We start from the raw sequence: 12,245 nt of genomic DNA, 5'->3' as shown, positions 1-12,245 counted from the left end.
GGGCTGCTGCCCGCCGAGGCAGGGCTGAGCGTGCACGGCGGGCGCGCACAACCCTGACGGTCGTGGGCGCTCGTCCCTGATCCGCTGGGACAAGAAATGTGTCCGCGCTGCTCTGCCCCCACCCCGCTCACATAGACCTGAGGAGGTGGCCGGATTCAGACTCTGAGACCTGAACTTCCCTGTATCTTTGGGGGAACGGGCCAGATGCCTCAGCAGAAGAAACTGCCATCCTGGCCTGTCTGTCACACAGCTCTTTATGGTGCAAAATCTTGCATAGTCCATTATTTAATCAGGCTCCCTCACTTGGGCTGAAATCTGTTCAGAAGAACCATTTAAATCTGAATGGCAACTGATTCAGAAATAGAACTCTAAATTATAGTTTAATCTGGCACTGATTTTTGATCTAAATTTATTATATTAAATAAAGGTGTTCCTATCACTTGTTAWCTCAGGAAAAAATACCTAGCTCCATGTTGCTGAAAGGGAATGTCATAACATCATTTTGTCCCTGTTGTAAATGGCACTAGGTCATTAATCAAGCTAGTTAAGCAACTCACCAATTTGCTAGCCATCCCGCCTACCAGAAAACCATCTTGCTATTTGGGCAACCAGACAACTGCATTTTACATTTTCAAATAACCCTTAACAAGTGGGAGCTATTGAATGGCCATAACATCCCATGAGCTATGAATGATTACTTCCATTTTACAACTAGGGAAACTGAGGCAAAGAGTTTTGTCCAAGGCTACAAAACCCAGTCAGGGCAAAGGAAGAGCTAGAAGAGATCCCTGGTTTCCAGTGCTGTATTCATTCCTTTCCCTGGGAAACACATGAATGATGCTTTACCCATACGATGAAGCTACCAGCAACCACTGATTCATCAACTAAACCATCAGGCAGCCTAATAATTAGCCAATTAATTCACAACCACCCAAAGCAGATTCCTTAACTCAAGGCTCCACCTAGCACTKTACTAGCAGGAAAGTTGGATGGGGGAATCTAAACTAGGAAAGGAACAGCAGATCTTTAACAAACACCAGGACCTGACCAACTTACAATTAGACAGGGAATGATGGTCAGGCTTTAGGGCCCAGCATCGCAGCTGAGTTGTCTTGGCAGCTGATRTACACAGGACCACATTCATAGATGTCTAGAGCAGGAGAACATTCTCTGGCCAGAGAAGGGGAAGACCAGAAGACCAATTTTGTTCCTGGGTCCCAGCATGCTTTCCAGTGAGCCAGGGGAAAGGCACACCCTTCTCTGTATCCAGGGAGTAAGCAAAGCTTCAGCTGAGCCTTCACAAACTACTTCTGAGTGGTACATTTTCAATGTGGGGCAGTGTTGGGAGCCTTGTAAAAAAGTAATCTGTCATTCTCTATCACAGAGGGCTTGGTTTGTTAGCTATCTTCTTATTTTAGCCCTTCCTATTAAATCTGTTTTCCTACCTGGAAACTAACAGAGACAGAATTCCTACTCCATTGACAGGGGCATAAGAACATGGAAAGCAGGCAGACAACAGAAAATGTGGCAAAGTGGGAAAGGTTGGGCATTTCCTTGCAAGTGGCTGGGGAATACCAAGGGCCCAGTCAGATGAATAGTACTCACCCAAGCAATCTGGAGCTGGAGAGCAGCTGTAGTGAAAAATCAAAAGGTCTGTCTGCATGAAAGCTTTCCTCTGTGGGTAAAGCTTCCAGTGTGAAGCACCTAAAGATATTTTTTGAAGGACATGAGACTGATATTTTTATCATTATTATTATTATTATTATTATTATTTTATTATTATTAACATGTGGGCTCCCAGGGAAAAATTTTCAGCCATATTTGCAAAACCACTCTATCAGCTAGACAAGAGCCCACAGATGCCCAGCTAGAAATTCGGGGGTCTATCCAGCATGGAGTGAAAAGGAGATAGCAATTAAATTTGTATCTAAAGCTACTTTAGATTCTTACCAATGCCTTCAAGGAGTCAGGAACTAATTGGTAGGAAGCATCAGGAAAGAGGTTTCCAACCCTGAAAAATGTCAGTGAAAAATAGAATGTTGTGGTTATCCATATGAAAACTTTTCATCAATATTTGAGGGATTTCAGTACAAATTTMTCCCTGTTCAGAAAAAAAAAAAAAAACAGTTAAATGGACACTTGAAAAACCAAGGCCACACCAGCAGCAGTCCCGCACAACAGGGCAGAGCGTATGATGCCATACTTATTCTGCTCCCTCCTCCTGAAAATCAGGGTGAAATTTTCCAACTGCTTGATGCAAACAGGCACTTTCTGCACACAGTAGCTTAATCAAAGAATTATTTTTCCTCCTTCCAAAACAAAATGTTTGATTCAAATATTTCGATCAATCTCAAAGACATAGCCCCAGGCTCAGAAATGATGATGTAACTATGCCTTAACCAGTCACAATCCATTAGCTGGGCTCTGCGACCCTCCTTCAGCCTCTCTGAATTGCAGAGTGTAGTGCCCCCATGAAGATGGTGTAAGCTAGTTCATTTTGCCTTCTAGCTGAGGCAGGCTGCAAGTGGGGCTCCTGAGCAGCTATGCGGGCTTAGCTAATGGGAGATAACTTCTTATACTGAGATGCACTTGCAATAGTGACACCGAGTATTTGCTTTAGGCTTACCCCTCATGCTAATGCCATTAAAATGGTGTGGCTGAGCAGTTCCCAAAGGGATTATCACAAGCCTCCATTTGAGAAGCTCCTCATTTGACGAATCCCTGAGCTGCAACTTGATCTGTAGAATAGGTGTTGGGTCTACCCAGTGACAAATAGGGTCACCCCTACTCTCAAACTGCTTCTCCTTATAGAAAAATTTCAGCCTGCTTTCAAAAGGCAGGGAGCAAAATATTGATATTGACCCTTCTCTCCCCTCTCCAGCCTGCAGAACTAACTGCCAGGCAGCGTCCTGGGAAGCCCAGAAGGTTCCCTGCGTCACCCAGGCCCACAGAGCTTTGTCCATTGTGCATCAGGAGCAGGCTAGCAAGGAGGCCAAGAACCATGAAGTGGCCTCCTGCAGCAGAAAAACCTGTGTGAGGATATGTGAAAAATAACCCTGACTTGCTAATCCTAGCTGTGAGCAAACAATTAGCAGGAAGCAGAGGCAAACAGGAAAGCTGATTTAATTATGTGACACTGATACAGCCAGTGAACTGGAGGGGAGGGAAGGGGGGAGCTGGGAGGGAGCTGGGGATGTGGGGTCAAAACAGTTTGTAAAAATCTGTTTCACAAAAGCTGTTGTTCCCCTCGGGGCAGAGAGAGATTACCGTGGCTCAGTGTCTATCAAACACGGGAAGAGAATAGGGCCAGGGGCAATGAGACAGCTTCCGAGTATGAAGGGCCCTTCTTCTTCTCCGCAGCAACCAGCAGCTTGCCAAAGAATTCCTGTAAGCTCTCGGCCGCTTTGTGTGACTGCTCTGGCTGTGGGGAGCGCTGCAGCAGGCCTGCCTATTGTCGGCAGGGCTCAAAGGGAGCAGGAGAGAAAAAGGGGAGTCGGGGGGAGGAAGAGGGCTTAAGGGGGCTTGTTGTTATCAAAGCCGCAGAGGTTATTGTGCTGGAGCAGAATCATGCTGCTTCTGAGCCCCTTGAATGTGGCTGTTAATGGAGGYGCTGCGGGGAGACAGAGGGTGGGATTTGCTCCGCGTAAACTCTCTGGGTTCTCCYCCTGCACGCACTTTCCTCGCTCACACCCTCTGGGCTCAGAACAGGCATGTGCTGAGAGAGGCAGGTGGCCCTGCACCCTCCTTTGCCATATGCACTGGCATCCAAAGACACCTGCCAAGGGAGCCACGCTCACGTGCACTCCCACCGAAGCACCTGCTACAGACACACGTTCAGACATGCACACAGCAAACACCCATGCTTACACACACAGACACACCTACTGGCCATTTGCAGATTCAGAGATAAATACACACACATCCAGATCTGCAAAGACATCACTTCATTGCTGAAGGCATCTACAGCTGGACATACAGATATACCTGATGGCACATATGCATACCCCAAACATCTGTGCGCAAGTCCTTGCCACAGAAACACAGACACAACTATAAACACACACAGAGGCACATAAACCCATCACGGCAGTACTTAAGCATACCTTGCCTGGCATGCACAAATGACATGTATCCATCTCATACTTCGGCCCTTCATTTGTCTTGAGAAAGTCCCGAGTCCCTATCTCACAGATCACGACCAGGTCATAAGAGTCAGCAGAAAGGACACTAAGTCATGTTGTTTTAAAAGCTTCACCTGTATCACAGGAAAGGAGAACCTGAAGGCCCTGGGGAAGTGAARCCTCAGGAAACAACTTGTGAGTAGGGATCAGTTGTTAGCAGTTTTGCAAATATTGTTGCTGTGTTTCATGGGCCTGATACTGAAACCAGGACATGTCCTAGGTCAGCACAGAGTCAGGGTGAGCAGGGTATTAGAGACAGTAGCTCAAACTCTGGCCTGACTTGGATCAGGAACAACAGAGTATTGAATGGAGGCACTTCCCAAAGCCTGGCACATGAGTCCCACAGAGTCTGTGAGGGATCCGATTTCTTTCTATGGCAAGGAAGCCACCAGACTTAAAATCACAAAAGAAATTTCTAAYGGGGAACAGAGTCTCTACCTCCCTATTCCTCACAAACTTGTACAGGGGAAATACCAACCAAAAYCCCTCCAAGGCTCTGTGCCAGAGGGAAGTTTCATGTGCAGGTCCAACCCACAGCTAAGACCTCCATGGAAAAACCTAGAGGCTTTTCTGCGAGGCTTCTGGAAAGTCCAGAGACCTGGCCCTCTTCTTATTCAAAACTTGTCTGTAAAAGGAAATAACTCTGAAAGAATTCTCCTTTTTTTCTGAACCACAAAATTGTCTTCATGTCAACCAGCTTGCTAGTAGGTCTGCTCCACAATGGCCAAATCCACATCTAACCAAAGCTCTGCTCAAAATAGCCTTCACCCTCTGAGTGTGGATGGCAAAGAGTTGGTGCATCACACATCAGCCAAACCCTGTCCCATCCAAGGAACACATGGTCCTTCGAGTGCCCACCGCTTGCCACTCCCTGAGGGACACCTCACCGTCCATCCAGCGCTGATTCACCACACCAGCACTAGTGTTACCGTGTTCAGCCTTGCAGAAATACTCACATGCAAGAGACCTATGAACACACACACACACACACACACACACACACACGTGCATGCACATGTGGAGTGGGGGCAATGCAGCCACACACAACCCCTTCACCACTCCTCAGGCCTCAGCCCTTCTCCCGTACCCACCTCGACACCAAACAGATGCTGCTGAGCCAGCCTGGGAAGGCAGGCAGGGAGCTGGGCCGAGGGAGGAAGAGACACCCCAAGAGGGACAGCAGCAGTCTCTGACAACCCTGGTAGGAAAAGTGGGGGGGCCGCGGCTGGGGGAGGAGGGGACGGAAGCAAGGCAGGGAGGGCTTCTCATTGTGAGGGAAATTTTATTTTTAACAGATGCTAAGGCAGATGGCACAGAATTAACAGAAAATGGGAGAGGAAAAAAGAGGAAGAACATTACTGGCTCCAGAGAGAGTGGACATTAAAAAAATAAAGAATAAGGGAATGAAAACAAGTTTAAGTACTCTCTCCAGAGGAGGGGGGGAGGGAAAGCGTGAGGCAGAGCAGGGACGAAGCAGCGTGATAATAACCAAAGGCGTGAAATTGCAAAAGTAAAATTTGTGGCACTCGGGAGGGGCTGATAAGGCCCCAGCTTCATTGCAAAACTCACTCAGAAATTACTGATGTGATGTTTTAGCCTTTATCATTAATAATAATTGAGAGTGGGGAGCAGGGTGGAGGTGCCTGAAACAAAGAGGGAGAGAAATTGTGTGAGCATCTGAAACCTGGGAAAGGAGAAAGAGGTGGGAGCTGGAGAGTCGGGGGAGAGGAGAGATGCAGGGGGCAAGAGTGGGAAAAGGGGCTCAAATGAGGGAGAGAAGGAACAGGGAAGAAGGGAAGAGAAAGCTGGGAAAGGAAGAGGAGGCAATGCCAGCCAAGGAAACAGGAGGAGGAAAGAAACAGAGAAGGAAGGTTAAAGAACATGAGAACAAAGGGGAAAGAAAGACACAAACAGGAATTGGGGAAGAAAATGCCAAAAAGTGAGGGGGGGGAAAAGGTGGGAGGAGGGGGAGACAGAGTGAACAAATGGAGAAACGATGGCACAGATGAAATAGTGGGAGAAGACAGACTGCAGGACAGGGAGTAAGAGAGGGGGAGACAAAGAGATATGGCCCTGCCGCTCTCCTCCCAAATTAATCGAGGACACATCAACCCAAGCCACTAAAACAGAGCTATTATGAATGGGTTAGTCACAGGTGGAGTTAAAGGCCTACAGAGGGATATTAGCCAAAATTGAGTGGCTTTTAATTTCTTTCTAACGAGAGATTGTGGCTGGGGAGCCAGACACTGCCTCAGCTTAGCTAGGCCTGAAGGCAGCTAAACACAGGAGCCGGCAGCTTCCCACAGCCACGCTAAACCACACGTGAGCTGACCTGTGTGGTACATGCACTGAGGTGGAAAAGGCACACATGAGCTGACCTGCCTGCTCCGTGTGATTAAACGGCAGAGCCACGCGTAGGATCGCGCGGCACAGAAAACAAAGCTGGCGGGGACCCGCTGGGCCACTCTGCCTCCTCTTCTCCCCAGGGCAGGGCTGTGCCTGAGGGACTGCGGCCGGTGTTTTGCAGCCCCTCAATAGGGCGGGAGGATTCACGGTACCCTTCAGGGCTGTGCTTTCCCTGGGAGGARGCTCCCCCTGAAAGCAGCCTGCTCATTCCCCTCCTGGAGAGACTGGGGAGCTTCGACACAAGACCAGGACATCTGGGTTCTATTTCTGGCTCTGCTGCTGGCAATTCACCACATTTCTCCATTTCCCCATCTGCTATCTGGGAATAATGCAGTATTGTTAAAACTAAGCACTTAATGATGAATCAGACCATCTCCCCTTTCCAAAATCATGAGACTGGTTTAAAAAATCATGAGACTTTTAAGAAAGATAGGGGGCACAAGCAGGAGGATTCACATGCCTTCTGAGAGCTCCGTTTCTGGGACTCCTGTTTTCAAGTTTTTCTCCACAGCTGCAAGATTTAGAAACAGGTTTCTTTCTTTTCCTGACTTGAAAGCTCACAGGTCATCTGGCCACAGGATTCTGGGATGGTGTGGGGAAAAAAAAAAACCTCCAGAGCTGGCAATACTAAGTAACATGAATGTTTTTCCATTAGAGCCATGTGCAACTTTCTGTGAAAGCCTCTTACTTCCCAAAGTGTCAATTCATTAAAACCAAAAGGAGGGGTCAGTTTTAACAGCTCTCTCTCCCTGAAGCAATTTTGGAGAGAAAAAGAAAAGAACCCCCAAAACCTGTGGAATCAAGACAACATCCAGTTCTAACATTTTCTAAATAAAAACATTTGCTTTATGGTTGAAAATGACTTTTCATTTTTAAGTTAAAGACTGTTTAGTTTTAAAAAGGGATTTAAAATGTTGCACTGGGAACAAAATATTTTGTTTGATCCGATTCAAAATTTTGGGACTGGGCTATGGGAAGTGGGAGATGGGGTCACAATGAGAATCAAATTATTCCTTTGTGAAAGYATTACGTATTTTGACATCTTATCCCATTTTAGAGCAAGAGTAACTGCAGTTCACAAACTCTTGTAGAAGAAAAAAAGATCATTTCCTGCCTGGATTTAATTTCCGTCTATATGAGACATTTTAAGGACTGCAGATAGTATGTGCTAAGTATTCTTAATTTATGTACTTATTTCATCTCATCACCCATATGATCCAGCCTAAATAATTCCCCCTTTCTCTTTCATTTCATTGCTGTTCAAATACTCACACATCTTCCCCTTCTCCAACCTGAACCCAGACCTGCGATGGTTTGTGGAAGTCACTCAGGAGTGGATGTGCTTTCAGGTGAAAGACGCAAACTAGATGAGCTGGAAAGTGCATGCAATCTCTCAACCAATAAAAACACTTTTGCAGAGTATATGTGAAGACAGCAGCCAGCACTCCTGCAAATTAGGGTGAACTCACATGACAGGGACATGAAAGCACAGTGGTATGCGTGATTATACATGTGGTGCTGTTAATGCAACATGCCTTATACATGTGCTAATTCATAAAAGCCCCATAGAAGCTGCTCTTGATGCATGGAACATCATGTGAAATCTGATAACAACAGCCATGTCTAATGAGTAAGATTCACGTCTGGAAATCACCTGCTAACTCATCTGAGAAGAATTCATAAACTTGAGAGACAACCAATCTTAGCAATGAGGTAAATCTGTGTCACTTGTCTGGATCTTGCTGACACTTGCATGGAGAAACTTTATCCTTCTAATGAAAGAGCCTGCAGAGAGAGGGCACAATGTTCATGGGAGAGCATCACCCTTTGCTGGGGGCAAAGAACAGAAAGGAGTCGGGACTCCTGGGCTCCAGTCGCAGCTCAGCTTCACCACTTTGCCTCCAGCTCTATCAGAAAACAAGAACAGCTGCCAGGTGCATTTGGATTGGGGGGTTTCCTTTTTAAAAAACATTCTCAGACTATCTTGCAAAGACACAAGAGAAAGGCCACACACATTCTTCTCTCAGTCAAATAATGAGTTCAACTGGGAGAGGTTGGCAGTGCTGGAGTCTGGCTTTTCCATCTTCTGTGCCTCCTCCACATCTCCAGTATGAGAATTTCTTATCTACCTATCAGGGAAACAGTCCCATGGCATGAAGTTCAGCCTTTGGGAAGGATTTACTCTCTTACTGGGATGAGAGTACTTCTAAGAATTTCCTTACAGTGAACAGATAAACAATGTCCTTGGTCAGAATGTGCCAGGGGATGGAGGGAAGTAGGCCTAAGGGATCAGAGCACATGGCAAGCACACAATAAACGAGAGGAGGAGGACAGGGGCCCAGAAACCAAGCCAGAATAATGCCAGCACATTTCCCGACTGAGAGACCTCAAATTTTGCTCAGACAAAATCCCTGAAAAATGCCTCTGGGCTAGGGGTTATTTCCTGTCCTGATGCAGGGTAAGCCCACACGCAGGTTTTCCAGCTCACTTATGCAGGAGCACTGGCTGAGACTCTATGTATTTCCTGTTGATAATTCCTCTTCTGCCCCTCCTGTCAGCACAGAGCAAGGACCATTCCCCGCCGTCACGAAAGTYGTTTTCAATAGGCCCCTTTCCCCCTGGGCTGCCAGCTGAGGCTGGTCCTTGGAGAGCTACACCCCTCTCAGAGTCTATTAAAGCTCAATTACTGAGGGCTGACTGGCCTCGTTGTCTGGCAAAGGGAGGTAGGATGCTCCTCTCCCTTCCAGGGTCGGGGCTGGTTTACTATGGCCCAGCCAGCTCATATTAGTGTATCAATTTAATAAGAGCAAATCAAGTAGAAGAGGGGAGGGGAGGAAGGCAGCGAGAGGAAGAGCCATAAGAGGAAGGCTCTGAAAGCCAGCCAGTGCTGCCTAGGCAATGACTGGCTGGTCAGGTGATGACAAAGGGAGCACTGCTGATTTACACTGTAGGTACAATGGAAGTGTTTTGATTTACACCAGCAGGGACATCCTGGCCCTCCTGACCTGGGAGACCCTTTCCTACCAGCATCTTCCCATGGCAGCCTAGCACAGCATCTTATCCGCTGGTGCTTTCCCAGGGACCCAAAAACATTYGTTCCTACGTGTTCCATTTCCATTCTGCCACTGTGCTGTTCCCCACGAGGTTTTGCATCTCCAGCAGTCAAGTCCCAGCCTTCCCTGCACTTTGGCAAAGAGCTGTCATCAACACCAATACAAAAGTTTCTATCAGGGATAAATAGCTTCCCTCCCACCTGCACCCTCCCTCCTTGGATGTGTCTTCTGGGGTCTGAGTCCATAGATAGAATTATACAAATAGATCAGTCATACAGCTAGCAGTCGTGTTTCATTTGTTACACAGATTCCTTATGGGCAAGGAAAACAAGAGAAGCTGAAAAAATGTAAAAGCATTTATTTCCTTCTTCGTCCCTTAAGGACCTGTGTTTTCCAAAGCTGCTTGTATCAGTGAGGAAGGTGGGGGTGAGGGAAAGGAGGAGAGACTGTTATGCTGAAGGTCTAAGTTTATTTTTTGTTGTATCCATCATGGTCTGCAGGGCTCTGAATGTCACACAGGGATCATGAGGTAAAGCCTCAGCTGCTTCTGGCAAACACGCTTTAACCTCATCCCACAAGTGGGGAAACTGAGGCACAGAGAAAGTCTGGCAGCCATTTACAAAACCTCTCAGAGATGTGCCTGAGAATAGGAGACAGGCTAACCAGGGTCCCCTCAGCACTAAGCAGCCTGTCTTCCTCGGTAAACCATAAGCCGCCAGCTCAGGAACAAGGGAACATAAGAAAAGAAGCTCATCACATGCAAACCATTGATAGGCATCACAGAATAGACATTCAGTCCAGAAAGGTCCACAGAACACCCCATCTGCACACCGCAAATCACCACTCTCCCCTATGACAAACTTCAGGCCTTTGGTACTAGGCACATATCCATCACATTGCAGCACAGGAAAAGAATAGGCCCTGCTAAAGTCTCCCCTATTCCCTCTTTTTCTGGCAGAACTCAGGGTCTGTGGGAATGCTCTCCAGCTATCCTCCTCCTCAAAACCCCGCTCTCTGGTTCTTACTGGGGTGAGTGGGATCAAACACACTAATGTCCCAGTTTCCCCAGCCTGCAGACACACAGCTCCACTGTGCATCTTCTAGACTGCAGGACTGGTGCACTCCTTATGCAGCCAGGAGATAAGAGCTCTCTTGGGCACTGAGGTGAGGCTGGTGAGAAAATACTTTAAACCCAGAGCCTTTTCTCTTGCCTTGAATTAATGGAGCACACAAGGCAGCTTGGAGCAGTGTCAGGACCTCGCTGGTTTCAGAGGGCAGAGAGGAAGCATGTCCTTTGCTGCCAGCTGTTCCAAGCCCCCAGCCTTCTGGCTTCTGGTAGGACTCCAAAAAATCCTTTGCTCTTTTGCAGCAACTTACTTGCTGGGGGTCTCCAAACACCTTATCTGTTTTCTGGCTAAGAGCAGGGAGGACCAGCAGGAATTGGTACATTCACACTCCCACCAAATCTGTCTCTTCAGACTGGACAGAGAACATGAGGGCATTAGATCTGGTAAGGAAAGCACGGGCTGCATGTCACTGTCTGCTGAGGGAATAGAAAGGGGTCAGGGAAGAGGAGCTGACAGACAGCCCCATGCAGGCTGGGCACCAGGGAAGAGGGTGACATMTGTCCAACAGACACTGGTTCCATTAGAGATCGTGTCTCCAGGGTACAACATTTTCCAAGATGGCCTGATATGTGTCGAGCTTCCTTCAAGGGAACAGTTTGAGAGGAAGCTGCATGACCAGATCCAAGTAGAAAATCCAGTTGCTGTGTGCCCTCTAGTTTGGCCAGACAGGCACCTCCAGAGATGCTGGCATCTTTCACTCCTTGGCAGCACTTCTATRCTGGGCCCAATACCCTATCTCCCTGGCACACACAGCCCTGAGACCTGAGCTAGGCCTGTAAAGAGGATACTGCTCTCACAATCCCCTTAAACCTTGGCAAAAACTGGGTGCTAGCTGTGGATGCCAAAAACACTGTACTTTCCTAGCTTTATCCTGGGCTTTTCGATACATGCTGCTTCTCTTCAAACTCCAGCATCTGGAGCATGGGCTTTTAGGAGATAAGAATATGGAGTTGGAGGTGTTAAAGGGCAGAGATTTAGCTGCCTTTAGTGGAAGAAAACTTGACAATGGGACCTGTACACATTCAACAACCCCAGAAGGCAATAAAACCAATAAGAACATTACATTAAAGCCCGTGAGGTTTTGTTTTGTTTTGTAGTTTAGTGGCATTGGTTCTAGAAATGCTGAACAAATCCTSCCCCCCCCCMMAAAAAAAAAAACCCTTCCCACCTGCACAGAGAGCATGAAAGGTCCTGTGCGCACAGAGATCAGGGGCAGCAGGAACACCTTGCCCCCTTTTCAGTTTGAAGAAGCCCAGAGTGAAATGGATCCCTGCCGTCTGAGCCCAGGGTCACCTGCTTTATCCAAGAGGAATTGTATTGGGATGGTGATTCAGGGAGAGCTGAACCTTCATTTAAGAGGAGTCTTGGCTTCATGCTGTCCCTGGTTTAAAATCTTCAGAGCCTCAGAGGTGAATGTGTTCTTGCTGGAAAAAGAGAAGAAAGGGATAGAGTGAAAGAGGAATAGGCCAAGCCTGCTG

The 12,245-nt window shown here is 47.4% G+C and overlaps 1 protein-coding gene across 1 annotated transcript in view; it reads left to right on the top strand.

The window, feature by feature from the left end:
• The first annotated feature begins 10,164 nt into the window (after positions 1-10,164).
• Positions 10,165-12,245, top strand: part of PAX2 (paired box 2) — a 165,900-nt gene continuing 163,819 nt past the window's right edge. Inside the window, exons 1-2 of the mRNA XM_026068700.1 lie at positions 10,165-10,169; positions 10,599-10,669. Coding sequence (XP_025924485.1) covers positions 10,165-10,169; positions 10,599-10,669 — 76 coding nt within the window. The remainder of the gene's footprint in view (positions 10,170-10,598; positions 10,670-12,245) is intronic.

This window comes from Apteryx rowi, unplaced genomic scaffold (genome assembly GCF_003343035.1).
Source record: "Apteryx rowi isolate R43461 unplaced genomic scaffold, aptRow1 scaffold_279, whole genome shotgun sequence".
Taxonomy (NCBI): domain Eukaryota; kingdom Metazoa; phylum Chordata; class Aves; order Apterygiformes; family Apterygidae; genus Apteryx; species Apteryx rowi.
This window is presented reverse-complemented; position numbering and strand designations above follow the sequence as displayed.